Here is an 18,563-nt window from a genome sequence, read left to right as displayed (position 1 = left end):
CCAGCTGCACCGTGCAGGAATGGCACCGCTCTTTGAGCCGATGGAGAGGTTGATCAAGCTGTCTTGGACTGCACGACGGGTCCTGCTCGGTCGCAAATTTGCCGTCTCGGTCGCGAAAGTGGGATGTGCAACGGCTCGCACATTGTTCATCAGAAGCTCTGTTTGTCGTCATTCACTTCAGGTCTGCTGGCAACAAGTCTGTCGCCCCGGCGAGAGGGCCGAGTACGAAGTCGCGTGTTCACAAACATGCCATGACGCTGGTACCCACCGCGTCATGTGTATTAAGTACCGAGAGAGCCGGTGCAATGAACAATCGACTGCTATTTGCCTACATACCCATCCCTCGCATCCAAGCACAGGATCATACATAGAAGTGAAACCCCCCTCCGTCCTTCACCAAACCACCTCAGAAGCCGAAAACGTACATGAAAACCGTCTTGCACAACTCCGGCAATTCGTCTCGCTTTTGAACTGCACACTGAAAAGAAATAAGTCATGTTGAAAATCGGTAACGTGTAAATGAGCTTGATATGGAGGGATGGACAGAGTGGTACTATGAGAACAGCCAGCCCGGATCTCTGAGACGGAAGACGAGTACAGCCCGGTTTTGCGAAGAAGAACATGAGAAAACAGTGGTATGGAAAGGAAAAGTGTCGCAGCACGAGATGGTCCCGGGCGTCTGTCCACCAGATTGACGCAATAGCCGCCGCTTTGAAGCTTCCAAGTGTGGTATATTATGTTGGCCAGCAATGTCGCTAGGTCCAACTTCTCCCGGAGGATGGTGTGTAGTGGGTATGTTAAACAGACAAGTTCGGAATGGGAGTTCGTGGGACGGCCAGATTAGGGATACGTGCATGCGGCCGTGGTCCAACTGTGTATCGTAACATAACGTTGCATGCTTCAACGCCGTTCGCTTATGCCCAAATGCGCAGCTGTAAGAGGTTAGCTGCCCGCAACGAAGAGTAGGTGTGGTGCATAATTACCATGGAGTCCCAGGAACCGGTGCACAAGCTGAGTGCATCGTTGCTGACACCAAGACAGCTGACACGGTTGTCGTGCCCTTGCAGTGTGCCGACGCGCTCGCCACGGAGAACGTCCCATACCTGTGGATCGGTTAGACGATGATTACAAATCTTCACTGGAGCTGCTTACCTTGCACTCGAAGTCGTCGTAGCCAGCGAACAGCAGACGACCGGACACGGAGAATGCAACCGAGGTGATACCGCAGACGGGCTCGGGGATCTAGATGGGGGGTTAGCATACACGAAAATTGCGATGCGGCTGAGAAGGTCATGTGCGTACCTGGTACGAAGCGAGCTCGCGATCAGCGCGGATGTCGAACAGGCGGCAAGAAGCGTCGTCAGAACCTGTGCCAAAGGCGTTACCGTTGGGGAAGAACTGGATGGCGTTGATGTCCGAGTCGTGGGCGGCGAAGGTCTGCACACACTTCTGCTGACGAATGTCCCACAGCTTGGCGAAGGCATCGCAAGCACCAGACACAAACTGGTTGTGGTCAAGGGGGTTGATGCTCAGGCTCATGACGTCGCCGAGATGGTCGGCGAACTCGTGGACCTTGGAGCCGGTCTCCAGATCCCAGAGCACGCAGGTCATGTCGCCGGACGAGGTCAGGATGCGCTTGTCGCTGATGAATCTGCAGCAAGACAGATACCCCGAGTGGCCCGAAAGCTCGCGGGCCACGCGCGTAGGGCCTTCTCGCGCCGACAGGTTGTAGATGGAGCAGATGTTGTCGAGACCACCGCACGCCACGTAGTTGCCGGACGGCGAGTAGGCGCACGTCATGACCCACGACGAGCGCAGCGGGATGGCGTGGACCTTGTTCGTTGTGTAGGCGTCCCAGATGATCAGCTTGCCGTCCTGCGAGGCGGAGACGAGGTGCCGGCGGTCGGTGGACCAGTGCATGGCGTAGATCTTGGCGAGATGGCCCTTGAGGGTGCGCTTCGTCTTCATGGCGAGGCGCGGCAGGGCCTCGACACGGTCGCGGGCGACATCGCGGACTGCAGCGGGTTAGCGGGCATGGAGGAGCACGGAGAGGCACGCAGAGGCACGGAGAGGTAGCGGCGCAGTGCGCGGTGCAGCGTGGGCGGAGACGTACGGGTTGTGTCAGCGAGCTCGTCCTTCTTCCGTTTTATCCTGTCCTTCAGGGCCTCGGCGTCGCGCCGCGCGACCTGGATTTTCTGCTGGATGGATTCTTGGTTCATGTCGGCCATGCTATGCGGGCGGGCTGGGGGCGGTGGTGTGTCGCGGCGGGCGCGCGAGCGAAAGCGGCGAGGCAGGCAAATCCAGGGGGGCTCGCAGCAGCGCAGCTACCGGGGCGCGGAGACGGGCGGGGGCAGCGGCGGCTGGGGCAGCAGGGCGACGGGCGCGCGGTGCAGCTGCAATTGCTGGCGCAGGGAGGGGCGCGAGGAGGGGATGGGCGGCGGAGGGAGTGTGGTGGAGAGGGCTGCAGGTGGTGGACGAAGTGAGGTGCAGGCGTTGGACGCTTGGCCTGGGCCGAGAGACACCAGCTGGGGTCAAAGGACGCTGCGGCGGGAATACCGCAACGATGCTGCGCGGCTGGCGGACAATGCGGGGCTGGGCCGTGGCCGTGTGCGTGCAGTGCGTGCAGTGCGCTCCGTAGCGATAATTGATTCACGCCGCTGCTGTGCTGCTGTGCTGCTGCTGCCCACGAGAACTGCTGTGCCTGCGGCCCTGACGAAGAAGGCGCGCAATCTCCTGCTCGCACTCGCACCTGCTCCTTTCCGCGACCGCGCCCCTGATTCGCCCGCGCCCACCCGCACCCCGGCAAGCGCCAGTTCTGACCTGGACGGGGCCGCTGCTATGCCCGAAGCGCCTCACCACCAGGCGCCGCTCCGAAGTCTATTGTTTTCGCGTGCACGTCGAGAAACGTCCACACGCCACCAATACCGCGCAGCCCAGCACCATGTCCGCCGTGCCTGCTGCTGCCGCGCCGGTGCAGCCCTTTGCCCAGCGCCTGCCCAAGATCGAAGTGAGCGGCTCCAGCCTCCTGCAGTACCAGCACGCCGCACGCCGCACGCTGGGCGGCCGTTCGCAGCACTAACCACCCGCGACTCAGTTGCACGCACACCTCACAGGCAGCATCAGCCGCGACTGCCTGCACGACATCTGGGACGCGAAAATCGCCCAGGATCCCGCATGCACTGTCGAGGACCCTCTGACTGCCATTCCCTCTGACAAGGTTGACTACGACCTCGAGACGTATGGCCCCTCGATCTCTGCTCTGGCGCTGCACGATTCATGTTCTGTCTCCTGTTGCCGTAGCAAGCTAGCACATTTGCTGCCATCCCGAGGCTCATTTCTGATACACGTTCTTGTGGTGCCTTGCATCCTGTCGCAATCACAGCATCTTACTCGCTGTTTCGCCACGGGATTGTAGTCGGCTGCCATGCTGACCAATGCCGCAGCTTCTTCCCATTGTTCTCGTCGTACATCTACAAGCTGTGCAGCGACCTCCCCAGTATAGAGTACGTCGTGCAAGCCAACCAACATGACCTCCATTGACTGGGAAAAGGTACTCCACACGTGCTGTGTTGCGAGAGTTCCAGGCAGACGGCGTCGTCTACCTGGAATTGCGAACAACGCCCAGGGCGATACCTGAGAAAGGCATCACCAAGGACGATTATGTCAGGACCGTTCTGAGCATTCTAAACGCGTGGAACAAAGATGAAGCCAACTCCATGCGAGCCTTTTTGATCCTTTCTGTTGACCGTCGCAACACGGCCGCTCAGGCTGAAGAGGTTGTGGACCTGTGCATCAAGCATCCGTCCGTCGTAGGCATTGACCTCTGCGGTGATCCGGCTAAAGGCGATGTGCAAATCTTCACAGACGCATTTGTCAGAGCGAAATCTGCGGGTCTGAAAATGACGCTGCACTTCGCTGAAGCTGAGATCTCTGCATCTGACACTGAGCTGGAGACGCTGCTGTCGTGGAAGCCAGATCGACTCGGGCATGTCATCCATGTCAAGGATGAGTATTGCAAAGTCATCGAACGAGAGAACATTGGCGTCGAACTGTGTCTGAGCTGCAATGTCCATGCCAGGATGATCACAGGGACCTACAGCGATCACCACTTTGGCATGTGGAGACACACGAACGTTCCAGTTGCCCTTTCTGTACGTCTTCGCCTCCTTACTACGAGCTCCGCTGACGGTCGCACAGACCGACGACGTTGGCGTCTTCTGCAGCCCCCTGTCAAACGAATACGAGCTTGCCGCACAACACTTCAACCTCAGTCGTGCAGAGATACAGAGGCTCTGCGTGGGCGCGGTCGACTCGATCTTCACTGGTGACGTCGAGAAGAATCGTCTTCGGTCAATCTACTCCGGGTGGGACGGATGGACTACCTAAACATGCAAATCAAACGTGAATCGTAGTCGCACCCACGCTTGTCCTATTGAAATGTATTCAAATGTGTCTAGATCTGCGCTGCCATCCTCCGCGCCCATTGATCGCATTGTGTCTGCTGCTCCCCTTGTCTCTGAATGTCTCGCAATCACCCGACAGACGGGCAACCAAGCAAGTTGACGTGCCAAGCAGTTACAGCAAGCCTCCAGTTCTCATGCGAGGGACCTGTTTGGAGCTCGGACAAAGAGCCCCCCAGTGACAGATGTCGGCACTGCAGGCGAGCACGGGAATGCATGTATCGCCACCTGCAATCTGCAGCTCCGTAGTGGCTGGAAGCTAGCTCCGCGTCCGCAGTCCACGGCATCTCGCTCGTCTCCACCGCCCCCTTCGCTTGCAGCTGCGCGCCCAATCTCACTCTGTGTCACCATGGAGCCTGCCCACCGGGTCTGGACACCAGAGCGCGTCCGCGCAGCACGCGAACAGCGCTTCGCGCCTGCTCCCACCATCTGATTGACCTGCTATCTATACGATGTCTTTCGCCACCTCCTTATCGATAAAACGGCCTCATGGTGTAAGTTCACTCTCCGAGTCGTCGTCCGAGCTCTCTCTAATAACCATCCAGCTAGTGGTATGATGTAAGTTACAGCCAATGGCACAGCGCAACGACAAGCGTCTAACAACGTCTAGTCCTGCTTTGGGTTCACTCTCAAGTCTGCAGGAGGCCCCGCGTTCGAATCGCGGTGGGGCCCCGTTTCTTTTTGCTTTTTTTGATGTCGTTGGGTGAAGCAAGGGCGAGGGTGAAGTATGTGTTGCAGTGGTTGGAACAAGATCAATAGGGGTCGAGATGGGATTTGGTGTTGGTTGTTCATTGCCGGCTCTGTCTTTTGATCCTCAAAGTTGCTTCGAGATTGTGATGGAGGCAGGTAGACAAGTGCTGTGTGACTGCATCGTATTCATGATATTAGACACGCCGTGATCGTAAGTGTACAAGCCAAAGCAACCGCGACTCCCAAAACGCCAACCAACGTATACGCCAACACACCAAGACGCCCAGCGCCATCCTGCTCTAACACCGGAAACTAAACATACAAAGAGACTACCGTACACACGCCTCAGTACCGACGGTGGTCGTATGCATCGTACCCGCCATACCCGCCCACCCTGTCATAATCGCTCGTCCGCCTTCCATGCAGCGGCCGCCTCTTCTGCTCCTGCAGATGCTGCAGCGCCTCCGCAATCTCGTCAAGCTGGAACGTGCCCTGCGCCGGCTGCTCCGCGATGTAGCGCGGCTCGCGCTGCGCGTACGCGGGCTCGTGCATCTCGGGCGCGAACGTGTTTGCGCGGGGCAGGCGCGGCGGGAAGCGCGCGGCGTCGAAGGGGTTGTTCTGCGGCGCCTGGACGCTGTTGCGGCGGTGCGCGGCCGGGCGGGTGTTGTACGGGAGGTCGTCGAAGTACGAGTCTCGCGGGCGCGGGTCGTGGGGGTAGTCGTTGGGGGTTGGGTAGGGGGCGCGGCGCGGGCGGGCGTCGACGTCGCCGTAGATGTGGCTGGGGTGTGGGTGGCCGTAACTCTCCTGGCGGTGGGGCAGGTTGCGCGAGCGCAGTTTGGGCGAGTGCTCGACGATGTCGGAGGCGTGGCGGCTGCGGCGCCCGTGGCGCTCGGGCGAGGAGAAGACGCTGTCGTCGGCCGTGTGGACGGACGAGTTGTCGTTGAATGAGACTGTGCCGCTGTGCCGGTCCCAGGAGTTGCCGCGCGACATGGGCTCGGCGGTGAACTTCTCTTTCCTGTAGTCTGGTGATGATGCACCGTGGCTGTCGCGTCGAACGCGCTCGTTTGCGCGTGTCAGCTTCTCAGCCGTAGCGGTGTTCATGTGGATGTGGATGGGTGGAAGCTGCTGTTTGGAGGAGCTGGGAGAGCTGTTCTTCGATGACATCGGGCTGTACTTGCCCATAGGCGGTGGGTCGATGAGGTCTGAGTCGCGGTACCTTCGGTGTGTATCAGGTCGAGCATGGCCTCTGCTGCGACTCCTGACCTTGCTGTGCGACTTGTTGCGTCGAGACTTCTTCGATCGCGAGGACTGCCTTGAGCGGCCACGGTTGTTGGGTTTGCCAACGTGAGCAAACTCACCGTGCTCGACATGACGAATGCGAAAGCGATCAGAAGATGAGTCTCCAGACTCCGATTCCCAGTCATCACTGTCGGTTTCTGACTCAGTAGACATCTCGTCATGGCGACCCCTGTGCTTGGGTTGTCTCTTCGGATCAGAAGTGTTCAAGAATGTTATGTCTGGCTGGCCAGGTCGCATCGCAGGACGCTGAATCGTTTCTGGGAACGAGCCGGGCATGGCCCGAGGTTGTTGCTGTCCATGTGCTGGTGGACGCGGCATGGCATGAGCAGAACCCGGAGGCGGAGGTGGCAGATGTGAAAGAGATGGTGCACCGGGCGGGGGCGGCGGAAGATGCGCCATGCCCGGTGGAGGCGGTGGGGGTGGGGGTGGGGGTGGAGCTTGTCCATGAGGCTGTCCATGAGGCTGTCCGTGAGGTTGTCCGTGAGGTTGTCCGTGAGGTTGCCCATGGGGTTGTCCTGGAGGTGGCGGCATTCGCGCTGGCGGTGCTTGCTGCCCCATAGGCGGCTGAGCTGGATGTGGGAGGTTTCGTGGCGGCTGCGGCATTTCTTGTGCCGCTTGGTTCGGTTGCTGCGGGAATGACTGGTTAGATTGCATAGGTTGAGGCTTCATGGCCATGGGAGTGGGATTCTTCATGGCTGAAGGATCATCATATCCGGATGGTCCAGTCTGAAGGATTACCGAAACACGTTTCAGTTGTCGATGACGACGGTTGATTGTTTTCCACTCTACATCGAGGCTGGCGATGCTCCATTGCAGAGTCCTGTTCTTGTTGAACAGTATGTGATTCTCTTCCTCTACGAGCTCGTTGATCAACCGCCGGCAGTTGGAAGACGATATCTCGTTCAAGACATTCTTGACCGATTTTTTGTTCCTCTGGAACTTCTTCACTTCGTTCTGGAGGTCCTGGGCCTTGATGTGCTGTTGTTCGGCTTCGACGTCTTCCCAGCTTTCAACGCCTTTGGCCTTCTCGAAAGTGAAGAGGGCAAATTGCGGGTCGAAGCTTGATGAAAAGGAGGTCTGAGGGAGCTGCTGGCCTTGCATGGCCCTTTGTTGGCCCATTGCCGGCATCTGTTGTTGCGCCACAGGGCCTTGTCGCTGCTGTCCAATGTTCTGGTGATTGAGAGGCATCTGTGTCGGGTGGGACTGGTGCGGATTTGAGAATTGATGAGCCATGCTGAGATCTAAGGCAGTAATTAAGGCTAAGCAGCAGCAGGTTAAAGAGTCCGAACCTCAGCAAATGTCGAATTTGCTATTGAGGCTGAAGGATCACTAGTGTAATGAAACACAGTTAAAAGGTAGTACTGGAGAACTAAGGCAAAGTGAAGCATTCGAAGGCTCTATATAGACCTACATATATCTTGCCGTGTCACTTTGGGACGTGTACGTTGCCCTCCTGCCAAGGCCATGGTTGCACTATCTCGACGCAGCAGGGGCGAAAGGTCCTTCCGGGACTCGACCTCCAAGTTTACACGCTACTATCTAGCAAACTCTGGCAATATTGATTGGTTGCGAACGAGTCGTTCGCACGCCTCGCTAAGAGATTGGCCATCGAAGGAAGTGACCGGCCGAAGCCACCAGGCTGAGTTTGTTGCGCAAGCAACAGGCAAACCGAGAAGCCGATCTACCGCCCAAGCCACTCAGAATGGAACGCAGAGCCTCAGATGCTCACCGGATGCCTGATGAGTCCTTCAAATCTGTATGCAGCCGAGGCGACGTGCAGCAGAAAGGCTCGAGATGGTTGGTTGGCCACACCCTCGGAGCAGGCTGAGAGATGAGGTGGCCTCGATGGAACGAGCCGTGCATATCGCCGTCTCACTAGATCCGGTGTCGGTATTATTTCAGCGGCAGACCATGGCCTTTCCGGCTGTCAAAGGAGTGTTGGTGCAGGTGGCTGCTGCTGACAGTTCGGTAGAGGCAAGACGAACGGGCGATGGCGCTAGGCACTCTGCACAGGCCTCTCTCTGTCCTGTGATGTGCCTACCATTGACTTCCCGCGTTTGACGCCCTCTCAAGAGCAGGCAACTGATTGCAACAGTTCGGAGCGATCTGAGTTTGCCTTCTTCGATGGGCTCGATGGCTTGCTCTGTACGACGTGCGCATGATCCACCTGCATATATGCTTGCCCTTACGATCGTCAGAGCATCTGGCCTCGTAGGCTATGGACGTTAGGTTTGCCTACCTGCGATGGTAATACTCACGGAGCACAGCGCATGTACGGAAATGCTGTCGTAGGACAACAAAGCATTGTGCTTCGTTTGAAACCCAGCGCATACAATCACGTTGCATTGCGAGGCCAATCGTGCCCTTGTACCGCACAATGCCAGCAAAGTTGAAGGACTCGACTTCGGACTCTCGGGACTGTCCTGAAGCGAGTCACGTCCAGCAATGAGACCTGTGATTGTGCAATGCGCAGTAGCTGCGAACAAGTTCGCAGCGTGCATTGCCGATCTATGCTTGCCCTGCTCTTGTTGCATGGAGTTAACCTACGCCCCGCATCTGCATGTTGTCATGCTCTCCAATGCGCCCCTTCAGACTCAGACCAATAGCGACCGAACCGACGCAGTCACGATCCGGATCAAGAACACAGCCCGCATACATCCAGGTATGAGGACACCGGTCGACTTGCATGCTTTCTGGCTGCCTGCTGCCAACAGTTAGACTCGGATCTTGGCTTTGTTACAACGATTGGTTCTTCTATGATCGTGTGGGTGAAAGCGTTTGTTGATAGGGCCGAAGGAGCGGACCTTTTGTCTTATAGTGAAGGACTGTCCCACCGGACGGGGCGAGCCGCCTTCTTACGTGCCGGTGCCGTACCAGAGTCCTTGACTTAGCGCTGTCCGCTCAAGCCGCTTATACAGCGAATATAGCCATGGTATGTATCAGATATCATCGGAAGCGACACCTTTGGTGCCAGCTGATCCGGAGGCCTCACCTAGGCATTGGGTAGGGTGAATTAGGTTTCTCGTCGTCTATCCTGCATGTTTACGGTCGTAGCCTGGAGTGAGGTGTGGACCGAGCCACCCTGGGTTCCACTGGACCTTTTGATAGAGTACGTTCTGATACAGCCTCTGTGTTTGCCGTATGAAGCGATCTTTACAAAGGCCCTGCGCTCGTTGGCAAATGTTGACATACGTTGACACATGGGTGGGCATGAAAACCAATGCGCTTCTTTCACCCTGTTGGGAAATTGAGTTGGTAAGAGCATTATTGCTCCCGCTCAGTAGATGTTCACAGGATAGCATGACATTCCGATATATTCACTGAGCCGTTGAGGGCATCTAACGCACCCAGGTTCCACCAGCCGTTTGGCACTTTTGTAGGATTCGAAGCATCTCTATCGCAGTCAATGAATCGCAGAACCATTGCTGAGTGGCTCCATTCGACACGAGTGCTCTTTGCTAGCTCGGCTGTTGGAAAGGTTCTATGACTCTTTCATTGTTCAGTGATCCGGAAGTCCCGGCACTGGTGTGTCTGCCTAGCCTCAGCCTTCTCCAAGGTATGAAATTGGAACAAGTGACCCAGGCCAAATGTTGAGCTCCTTTCAATCATGTCCGCAACAGTCTCTCACTAATTTTCAACCAGAACCTTGCCTTCCACGGCCACTGGTCTTTTCCCTCGCATTAACTTCTGCCCGTACCCACGCGTCCCTCCCTATACCAGCTCGTCACAGTCAGCCATCACTATTGACCAGAGACATTGAGGTTATCAAGCAGCAGTCTCGCAGTCCCCATCTCTCCAGATACTGACATGCCCTTGCTGAATTCAGAAAGACGTCAAGAAGCCATTCGGCACATGTCGTACAAGTCTTGACGATGCACACCTTCACGCTGCCGGGGCAGTTAGAAACCCTTGCAAGACTTCGACAAACATAGCCTTGCTACTTATTATGCACCATCACTCAGCCTGATTGAAGTCACTGTTTGCAAACACGAGCTGAGAATTCAGGACAATGCTCTGTCTATCTCTTGTGGATGCTCTCTTCTTTTACAGATCGTTTCCTTCTCATCAGTGTTTCCCCTTTTCTGAATGCTTGATTCTCTTTCAGATACGTATTGATCCACCTCTTGGGCGGATGCTCTCTCTGTTGCATACTCTCGCTTTTCTTGACACCCCTTCCATGTTTTTCGACGGCCCTTATTTGCATTTTATTATTTTGGCGGATACGTGAGCTCCCTTTCAGTTCGTATCCACACGCCTACAGTTATATGCACGTACGGAGGTTCGCAATTTGCAAGATCTATGCACACTTAGTGCTTAGATATATACTTACTTTCATGTGTGCGTGGGTGAAAGCTCTCTGTAATTTTCTCGGCGACATATATTTGTTTAGTGATAATATCTTCCCTCTACGAACCTTGATTGGGCAACTCTAACCTATAAGCCAGTTTTTCTGCTCAAGATTGCTACAGAATTATAACAAAGTGAGTAATAGCAACATTGTTTTTTGGGAGTGGATGCGATGAACCGTATGTTCCAGTGAACAGCGACCCAGGTAATAAAGCCAACTATAATATTTCTTCAATCTATGCGAGCATTCCTTCCACTACAACTTCGCTGGCTTGTAATCTGATAATGGGCTGTAGCACCATGGCACGACTCTTTAGTATGTGACTTGTAGGGGTGTTGGATGTTATTTGCAGTCCGTAGGCACAGGCAAAGTAGTAAGGGATTGTGCAACTTGTCTATATCTTCAAGCCGATATTAACATAAGAACCACCAATACTAGGACATTTGATGGAACTCATATCTCTATTGACGATATATACGACAGTAATGGATTTAGCGGGATTGAACTCAGAGACCGCAAGCCTCAATCAAACCACAGAACGTACCTATTGTGAGCATACTGATTGAGAAATCATCCACAAAAAATGATACCGAGCCAAGGCTTACCGTAATTGCAACATCGTCAAATACACAAATTGGGGTAGCGGACACAAAATTCCGGGCAACATAACTTCCTACTAAGACTATAGCCTCAGCTGAGGTGCGGCAGCTATACACTCTTAGGTAACATTGCCATTGCTGCTATTGATACCCAGTCAGTACTTTAACATCGTGAACAATACCAAATTACAGATCCACTGTCGGGCAATTTGTTGGACTACCCATCTGTTCTTAACCAGTAGTTCACACTAGAACGGAGCATTTGAAGTCTTATAGATCACTACTGCTTGCCTCTGGATATCGCTGCAGTCATGAACATATGGACACGACGTAGCACGTCCGAATCGCGGAAGCGGATAGTTGCTCCGCACATATCATCTCATTTAGTCTCACAGCTTCGAACAGACTTATACTAGCATACTCAGTATGCAGGTAGAAGAGTGCCTTCTCCAGTACCGCCTGGGTGCATTCCCAGGTCTCTGTCCTCAGCCCATCTTGAATAAGGTTAGTTGGGGCGAAGGTTTACTTGCCGTCCTCAGAAACCCGGCCGGCTGCTTGTGTCTGCATCGCGGTCAGTGCTGCCAACTGTCTTCAGGCTACCGACACCCTAGTTAAATATGAATCTGTGCGACCATGGGCATGGAAGGCGGCGCCGAAAGTTTCTGGATCCCTCACCCGAGGAACGTACGCCTGGACATGTGTGGGCGAGAACGGGGGCAGGAGCGTGTCGATCTGCGCGTGCAGGTTGCGTATTTCGTAAATGACCGTGTCACATTGGCGAACGTTTGCGCTGGAGCAACCAGTGCATTCGCATTTGAAGCCCCATTCAGCTGACGGGACGCTAACGATTATTTCCTTGTCGGCAATGTTCTGAGTTGATATAAGTTGGATGGACTGTAGTTTCTTGCCTGAGTCGTCCTTGTTTTTTTGAGTACTGCCCCCAGGCATGTTCAATCAGTCACTTGGTGCTTTCTTGTTGGCGTGTATGCAATCAAATGGAGGTATTCAGTAGTGGTTAGGCTGCTCATTGGCTACGATATTGATGGTTTGAATCCTACAAAAGTGTCAAGTGGCTGGTCGGACGTGCCTGGGTGCAGTCGACATCGCTCACGACAGCTTTAGGAAGGCATGGGAAGGTGGTACGGCTGATATACTTTGCAGCGACGAGCCATTGTGTGGTACTGATACCCCGGTTTTCGAAATTCCAGGCATTCCTTCCCTTTTTTCTGATGTTGCCATCACCGACTGGGGAGCGAAACGCTTTACGCTTGTTTGCGTAACTATAGCGAGTGTCATTCGTGCCAAATGCGTATTGTTGGTATTTACAGATTTGGAGAGAAGTTCACAATATTGTGCATAGTAGTGTTGAGCACAAGAAGCGGTGTATCGGTCAGTATCACTTCACCACTAGGCATACCGGTGGTGGCTAGCGAATCAACCACTGCGTCCGTGACAGGGTTACTGACACGCGAGAGGGGCGTAGGAATATGTATCTGGAGGAAGATGTCCTGCGAAATGGATGCTAGCATGCTCCATGTCTAGACTGGCATTCCAGCGCTATGGTAGGAAAGATAGTCTGACAGTCGTGCCTTGTTGCTAAATGCCTAAAGAAGTTCTGCTCGGTTATATCGCAGGCTTTACGGATGAATGCAAACAGTCTTTCTCCTTGTCACACATTTACAGTGGGCCGCGGCAACAAGTCTTGCACGAGGATTTCTTGGAGTGACAACGATTGCGTTTCATCTGGACAGGGCTCTGATAGATCAATGTGGCTCGACAGGGGGCTCGAGTGAGCACGGCGGTGTGCAAGTCTTAATCCATCTATGTGCGATCTCACAGACTCAGACACAAGGCAGCATGAACAGATCGTCTAAAGAGCCGCGAAAGAGCTGGGCAAGCAATGGTCAATGTAGCTGATGTCAAAGAGTAGAGATGTGGATCACTATGTCGTACCTGCCAAGTCTACCGCCAAAGTGGGGCGTTGCCTGCAACCCAGCCGCCGGCCCTAAGCTGGCTAAGCTCACCTGACAACTCCCACTACGCATCGATAGGATGACGGATTCTTTGACAATAGCTCAGTAATTCGTATCCGGACGACGGTTCTAGAAATAACCTCACATACAAAGGTGACGTCCACCAATCCATATCAGTAGCCGGTATCCGAGCAACACGAGCGCCCAACGCACGCGACAGGCTAGCACCCTCGTACAGCACAAACGTTCTTGGTGGTCCTTGGTGTTTCCGTGCGCTCTGACTGGGCATTATCATGCACGCTATTGGAAGCTTGTGCGATGACCTCAAAGGGGTTCATTCTTTAAATGAGCGTTGGCACTGCTGCTGCTGGAGCAAGTCTGGGGTTTCGCAGTCAATTACACTTTACACTCGCTAACATTCAACGTTCTCTTGTTTCATTACCTTGCTAGTCTGCCAGAGTGAAGATGCTCCGCTCATCGTGCATGCTCGTGCTCGGCTTTGCGGCTGTTGCGTTTGCGCAGGAATCAACTTGTAAGTTCAACGTACTGTCCCGAATTTAGGTTGGAGGCTAATGCACTGCAGACACAGGGCCCATGTTCAACCCTTCAGATGCGGCCTTCTTCGCATCAACCGGTCTGGTGATTCCCACGCAGACCGATCTCCCTGCCATCGCACCTACCGATGCTTTCAGCATGGCCACTACAATCTCTGGCATCATCCTTCCGTCAACACTGTCGCGTTCGTCGGTGACATCATCGCGTTCTGCAAGCAGCTCCGCTTCGTCGAGCGCATCTTCAAGCGCATCGAGGACAGCAAGCAGTACTGTCACGCCTCCAGCTAGCTCAGCATCGTCATCAGGTCCTGCGCAACAGAGTACGGGAGCTGCTGTTGCAAACCGTGTTGGTGTCGTGGGCGCTGTTGCTGGTGGATTGCTTGCTGGGCTGGTACTGGCTTGAAATAATGATGGGATATGACATGTGATACATGGTGTCGGATAACAGCAACATTCACGAAAACTTGGATGCAGGAACGGAGTTAATATTCATGCTGTACATGATCCTAGACACGTGAACAACCCGTGACTTCTTGAGCCAAGACTGCCCAGCTGTTATGAAGGTGATGTTCAATCTTTCGAGCCCTAAATTGTTGTAGAGACCACATTCACGTATATTTGCTAGCTCAGCTGCAGATCGTGTCAACATGAGGGTATATTGGTACTATTGTTTGACTTTTCCTGAACTATGTGAACGCCTCTTGAACGCCGCCCAGATGCATGGTTGTCCTGCCAAGAATTCTACTCCTCCATAGCATCAACCTCAATGATAGCCTCGGTCTTCTTCGAGTAGTACGCCTTGATGTCGATCTTGAAGTCGGCCATCGCAACGCCGAACATCTTCAGCAACGCAGTCTGGTGGCTGTTCATGACCTGGCCCTCCTTGCACACAGTGTAAGGCGAATCCAATGTGACCTTACCCTGGTCCAATCTGGTGGGCATGCCCCACTTCCTGATAGTGGTCTCGACGCTGTGAGGCAGTGCGAGGTCGTCCTCAGCAGGCACCTCACCACCTCTCGAGTAGACGACACCAGCCGGGATTGTGAAGGTGTGGGTGGCGGTGACGCCTGCGCGTGCAAAATCGGTCTGCGAGTACGCAGCGAAGTACTCGAGGACATCGGCAGGCTCGCGGTTCGTGAAGAAGAGACCGACGTTGCCAACAAGGTGCTTGGTGAGCTCGGAGAGGTTTGTGAGGTGCTCCTCAGCGGGCGTTGTGCCCAGGGCCTTGGCCATGACTTTTGTCTTGCCGAAGAAGAATCTGCGCAAATGTTACTAAAGAACTTTGTGCCTTATGATTCGGGACCTAGAATTACCGGCTGTCAGAAAATTCAGCGCGCACTTCCTTCAAGTACGAGTTGCGCATGTTCTCAACAGAGAAGACGAAGATGTGCTCGAAGTTCTCAGCAGCCTCTTGGACATTGGCGAAGAGCTTTTGCGAAAGCTCCTTGCCCTTCTTGTCCGTCTTGGTGAGGTGTACTACTCTGGAACGCTTTGACTTGGGCATTTTGGCGGTATTGTTGTGGTTTTGCAAACTTGTGTGTTTTTCAAGAAAAGTTCTGGGTCGCAAAAAGTTCAAATGCGCGGCGGGACAAGAAGCGACCGCCGACTCTTAAGTTAGCGCAACGCAGCCGCGGCTCAAGCTCCACTTTGGTCGTCACTCTACCTCTGTCAAGCAAGCTTCGAGTTCGCGAATCTACAGAGCGTCCTCAGCATGCTTCGCTCGTGACAGCGACATGTTAGATTTCATGGAGAATGTGCAGAATGCATTCTACGAAGCTTCGCACTGGAACCTCGACAACTCGTATGGCGCGCTGAATACTACGGCACGAGGTAGGTCGTGGTTCAGGTTGCGGCGCAATTGGTACTGACCAAGACAGCACTGCTCGACTTCCAGATCCCCCAAGGCCTGCGACTGCAGATCTCGTCCCTTGCTGCGCCGAACTTCGCGACATCGTACACGCTGGGTAGCGTGGGAGTAGTAGATGGCTCAGTGTCCTACCTGTACTCTTCACTGCCGCTGAGGAAGGAGTTCAAGAGCTCGCACATCGATTTGAAGAGCGTCATACGGGGCTACAAGCATGTGCAAGAGCTGAGACGACCCGATGAGAACTGGTGGTGGGAGCTCTGGCATGCGGGCAAGCGGGTTGACCGCAAGAGTAAGTCGTTCACGACGTGACCAGGGCTTCAGGCTGAGACAAGCAGACACGCTGCTCTATGGACGAGTGTTTCTCCCCCAATCTAGACTCGAAGCTTTGTACTTGCGCCGCCTCACAGCCACTCGACAGCTCAGGATCGCTGCTGTTAGCGACTCGAACCTTAACAACGGGGGAACGATCCTCGCACTGTTGCAGACCGATGTGGGCAAATACAGCACCGAGTACATGTACAGCACTGACTCGGCGCTGATGGGCGTGCGAGGTCTATACAATTTCGGCGCTGACCCTAGAAATGCGCCAACCGAACCGACCGCGGTCGATCAAGTGGAACCAGCCTATGGTCGCTTCAGCGCAGGCGCGGAGCTGTACTATGGCTTATTGAACAAGAGTGGAGGTATAAGCACTGGCTTACGGTTCACGACACTGCCCAACCACCAGGGTTTTCCCTACACTATGACGCTCACACTGAATCCGTTAATGGGCAATCTTTCTTCCACCTACGCGGTTAAAGCTGGATCTAGTCTGGCGCTTTGTTCACGCTTTGACTTCAATTTTTACTCGTACGAAAGCGAGCTTCAGCTTGGTTGCGAATTGTGGCGGCGACGCAGCAGCACTGATGTCGAGTGGGCGGTTAAGAAACTGCGACCAGATTGGCAGCAGCCCACCATCTCTCCCGATGATGATGTCTCTGGCGTGTTGAAAGCCAGGGTTGACCAGGATTGGCGCGTGGGAGTGCTTTGGGAAGGCAGGATTAAAGAACTGCTCTTCACGCTTGGTGCAAGCATAGACCTCAAGAAGCGGGAGCAGATCCTTCGTTGCGTCGGACTCGAGTTGCAATACTCTTCATGAGTCTTGTCAGACTGCGCAAGCCACAACATAGACGACCACATGAATCAATCATACATGCGCGGGATATGCCGCAGTCAAAGTGGCGGTCAATTCGAGCTAGACGAGCAGCGATGACCCTCCTTCTGTAGAGCTTCTGGAAGCGTGTTTTGAGGTCTTTGCGCGTCATAGGCCGTTTCGAAAGAGTCGTGTAGCGCGGGTTGGTGCTTTGAATGGCGCACACGGCTTCTGGGCGAACGTGATGTCCATATGGGCTTTGATCACAGCATAGACGTCCGTGTCCGGAGTTTAACAGTGGTAAGCACGATTGCACTCTGAATCCGACGGCGTGGGATTAAGACATACGAGTAAGTCTAGGTCATGGCTGCTTGTGAGAAGGACGACAAGGGCCATGGTGGTAGGCTACGGGCACGAGAAACGCCAAAGACAACTGCGTGCAGATGATCAAACAGAGACGGGTGCGGGAGAAAGGATATCAACATTAGACTTGAATGGCTGGACGTGCTCGAGGGTGGCAGCGCTTCCGCTCAGTGCCGAGCGACGAGCTGCACTGCAGTGGAGAGTGGATTCTGGGATGCTGGGCTCTTGTTTGTTCGCTTGCAACGTGTTCCGCCGTTCATGCTGCCGTGCCTGGCGACACTGGCGTGAGCCTTGTTGTCGGTCGCAGGGAGCCCGCTGGTACGCCAGATTGACAGCTGTAGGGCGACTAGACGCCGGCCTAGCTTGTTTCCCAAACGGAGACATTTGGGCCGGTGAGATTGCAGTTGACTCGTCTTGACGATGGCGAAGCTCACCAACTTGGGTCTTTTTGGAACGAGTGCCTCAATCTGGGCACGATCACAGGCTGCACGGGCACTGATGCTCGACAGGATCCCTCTCGCTTTCGGCTCACCCGAGCGATCAGCGACGAGGGGCTGTTGAGGACCTGCGACATGCTCACGAAGCCAATGTGGGTCTGCCGCTGGAGTTGCCCAGGTCTGCTGCCCCTTGCGGTGAAGCACACAGAACCGCACGTTGTGCGGCGGATGCCAGTGCGCGTCAGCCGTGCGTCGCAGTCCGCACAATGCGTCGATGACAGCACGAGTTCCGCTGCACGCGGCGCAGAGCTACGGACGGCATTTCGCTGCAGAAATACCGAGGCGCCGCAGCCTGGGAGGTGGATCGTCTCGGTTTCTGGTACGCGTACCTGAGCTTGAATCGCGCCCAGCGAGCTAGTGTCTGCAGCGCTCTTCACGCAACGAAGTGTGTTATGCGGCCGCAACTTCAAACAACCACGGTATGCTGCAGCGCCCGCAAACCAGCAGGCGGCCGTCAGGCTGTCGGCGAGTTGTTTTGCGACAAGGGTGGCCCAGCGTGAACGCCTCCTGAAGAAGAGCTTGGCCGGGGCGCACTTGGGGAGCTTCCACTCAATCGCTCTCGCACGACCAGGGTGTCCGAGTCCGACGCGCCTGGTTGCTCAGCACTGCGGTACCCCTGGCCGTCGCGGACAGCGGCGGACAGCACGCGCGCAGCCTGTCCAAGGCCGCTCACGACGCCCTCCGAAGACACAGATACAGCGCCCGCCGCCGCTGCTTCACGCGTGCCAGACGACGGGGCACCGCAGGCGTGGCAGCCTCGTCCTGAGTCGCAGCACCATGC

General features: G+C 54.9%; 7 protein-coding genes across 7 annotated transcripts; 4 read left to right on the top strand and 3 right to left on the bottom strand.

Annotated features, from left to right (window-relative positions):
• Positions 1-708: 708 nt before the first annotated feature.
• C7974DRAFT_97354 (WD40-repeat-containing domain protein) lies at positions 709-2,379 on the bottom strand. The gene is made up of 4 exons (XM_046147631.1): positions 2,114-2,379; positions 1,303-2,015; positions 1,153-1,242; positions 709-1,103 (listed from the first exon to the last, which is right to left on the bottom strand). The coding sequence occupies exons 1-4, from the start codon at positions 2,226-2,228 to the stop codon at positions 915-917; spliced, it is 1,107 nt and encodes a 368-aa protein (XP_046001206.1). The 5' UTR covers positions 2,229-2,379; the 3' UTR covers positions 709-914.
• Positions 2,380-2,781: 402 nt separating this feature from the next.
• On the top strand, positions 2,782-4,464 carry C7974DRAFT_385048 (uncharacterized protein). Its single transcript, XM_046140914.1, has 5 exons — positions 2,782-3,007; positions 3,095-3,237; positions 3,444-3,503; positions 3,551-4,151; positions 4,198-4,464. The coding sequence occupies exons 1-5, from the start codon at positions 2,942-2,944 to the stop codon at positions 4,384-4,386; spliced, it is 1,059 nt and encodes a 352-aa protein (XP_046001205.1). The 5' UTR covers positions 2,782-2,941; the 3' UTR covers positions 4,387-4,464.
• Positions 4,465-5,147: 683 nt separating this feature from the next.
• Positions 5,148-7,798, bottom strand: C7974DRAFT_97336 (uncharacterized protein). The gene has a single exon (XM_046147630.1). It carries the CDS (start codon positions 7,680-7,682, stop codon positions 5,496-5,498), a length of 2,187 nt encoding a protein of 728 aa, XP_046001204.1. The 5' UTR covers positions 7,683-7,798; the 3' UTR covers positions 5,148-5,495.
• A 4,719-nt stretch (positions 7,799-12,517) lies between these two features.
• On the top strand, positions 12,518-13,290 carry C7974DRAFT_385038 (uncharacterized protein). The gene has a single exon (XM_046140913.1). The coding sequence runs from the start codon at positions 12,702-12,704 to the stop codon at positions 12,936-12,938; it is 237 nt and encodes a 78-aa protein (XP_046001203.1). The 5' UTR covers positions 12,518-12,701; the 3' UTR covers positions 12,939-13,290.
• Positions 13,291-13,744: 454 nt separating this feature from the next.
• Positions 13,745-14,536, top strand: C7974DRAFT_468623 (uncharacterized protein). Its single transcript, XM_046146404.1, has 2 exons — positions 13,745-13,901; positions 13,953-14,536. The coding sequence occupies exons 1-2, from the start codon at positions 13,835-13,837 to the stop codon at positions 14,324-14,326; spliced, it is 441 nt and encodes a 146-aa protein (XP_046001202.1). The 5' UTR covers positions 13,745-13,834; the 3' UTR covers positions 14,327-14,536.
• Positions 14,537-14,560: 24 nt separating this feature from the next.
• Positions 14,561-15,498, bottom strand: C7974DRAFT_385035 (mRNA turnover protein 4). The gene is made up of 2 exons (XM_046140912.1): positions 15,237-15,498; positions 14,561-15,181 (listed from the first exon to the last, which is right to left on the bottom strand). The coding sequence occupies exons 1-2, from the start codon at positions 15,425-15,427 to the stop codon at positions 14,665-14,667; spliced, it is 708 nt and encodes a 235-aa protein (XP_046001201.1). The 5' UTR covers positions 15,428-15,498; the 3' UTR covers positions 14,561-14,664.
• A 158-nt stretch (positions 15,499-15,656) lies between these two features.
• C7974DRAFT_302134 (mitochondrial distribution and morphology protein 10) lies at positions 15,657-16,928 on the top strand (the record flags this gene model as incomplete). Its single annotated transcript, XM_046137884.1, has 3 exons — positions 15,657-15,753; positions 15,801-16,079; positions 16,123-16,928. The coding sequence occupies 3 exons, from the start codon at positions 15,657-15,659 to the stop codon at positions 16,926-16,928; spliced, it is 1,182 nt and encodes a 393-aa protein (XP_046001200.1).
• Positions 16,929-18,563: the final 1,635 nt, after the last annotated feature.

This window comes from Boeremia exigua (assembly GCF_020726555.1).
Source record: "Boeremia exigua strain MPI-SDFR-AT-0100 chromosome Unknown C7974scaffold_2, whole genome shotgun sequence".
NCBI lineage: Eukaryota > Fungi > Ascomycota > Dothideomycetes > Pleosporales > Didymellaceae > Boeremia > Boeremia exigua.
The sequence above is the reverse complement of the archived record's forward strand: the minus strand, read 5'-3'. Positions and strand labels throughout refer to the sequence as shown.

Bases quoted from the DNA above. Each gene is read 5' to 3' on its own strand.
- C7974DRAFT_97354 (XM_046147631.1), bottom strand. From the start codon at position 2,228: ATGGCCGACATGAACCAAGAATCCATCCAGCAGAAAATCCAGGTCGCG. The intron at 2,016-2,113 runs GTACGTCTCCGC...AACCCGCTGCAG, and splicing joins CGAGCTCGCTGACACAACCC to TCCGCGATGTCGCCCGCGAC. The intron at 1,243-1,302 runs GTACGCACATGA...CCCCCCATCTAG, and splicing joins GCGAGCTCGCTTCGTACCAG to ATCCCCGAGCCCGTCTGCGG.
- C7974DRAFT_385048 (XM_046140914.1), top strand. From the start codon at position 2,942: ATGTCCGCCGTGCCTGCTGCTGCCGCGCCGGTGCAGCCCTTTGCCCAG. The intron at 3,008-3,094 runs GTGAGCGGCTCC...CCCGCGACTCAG, and splicing joins AGCGCCTGCCCAAGATCGAA to TTGCACGCACACCTCACAGG. The intron at 3,238-3,443 runs GTATGGCCCCTC...CCAATGCCGCAG, and splicing joins GTTGACTACGACCTCGAGAC to CTTCTTCCCATTGTTCTCGT.
- C7974DRAFT_97336 (XM_046147630.1), bottom strand. From the start codon at position 7,682: ATGGCTCATCAATTCTCAAATCCGCACCAGTCCCACCCGACACAGATG.
- C7974DRAFT_385038 (XM_046140913.1), top strand. From the start codon at position 12,702: ATGCGTATTGTTGGTATTTACAGATTTGGAGAGAAGTTCACAATATTG.
- C7974DRAFT_468623 (XM_046146404.1), top strand. From the start codon at position 13,835: ATGCTCCGCTCATCGTGCATGCTCGTGCTCGGCTTTGCGGCTGTTGCG. The intron at 13,902-13,952 runs GTAAGTTCAACG...AATGCACTGCAG, and splicing joins GTTTGCGCAGGAATCAACTT to ACACAGGGCCCATGTTCAAC.
- C7974DRAFT_385035 (XM_046140912.1), bottom strand. From the start codon at position 15,427: ATGCCCAAGTCAAAGCGTTCCAGAGTAGTACACCTCACCAAGACGGAC. The intron at 15,182-15,236 runs GTAATTCTAGGT...ACATTTGCGCAG, and splicing joins GCTGAATTTTCTGACAGCCG to ATTCTTCTTCGGCAAGACAA.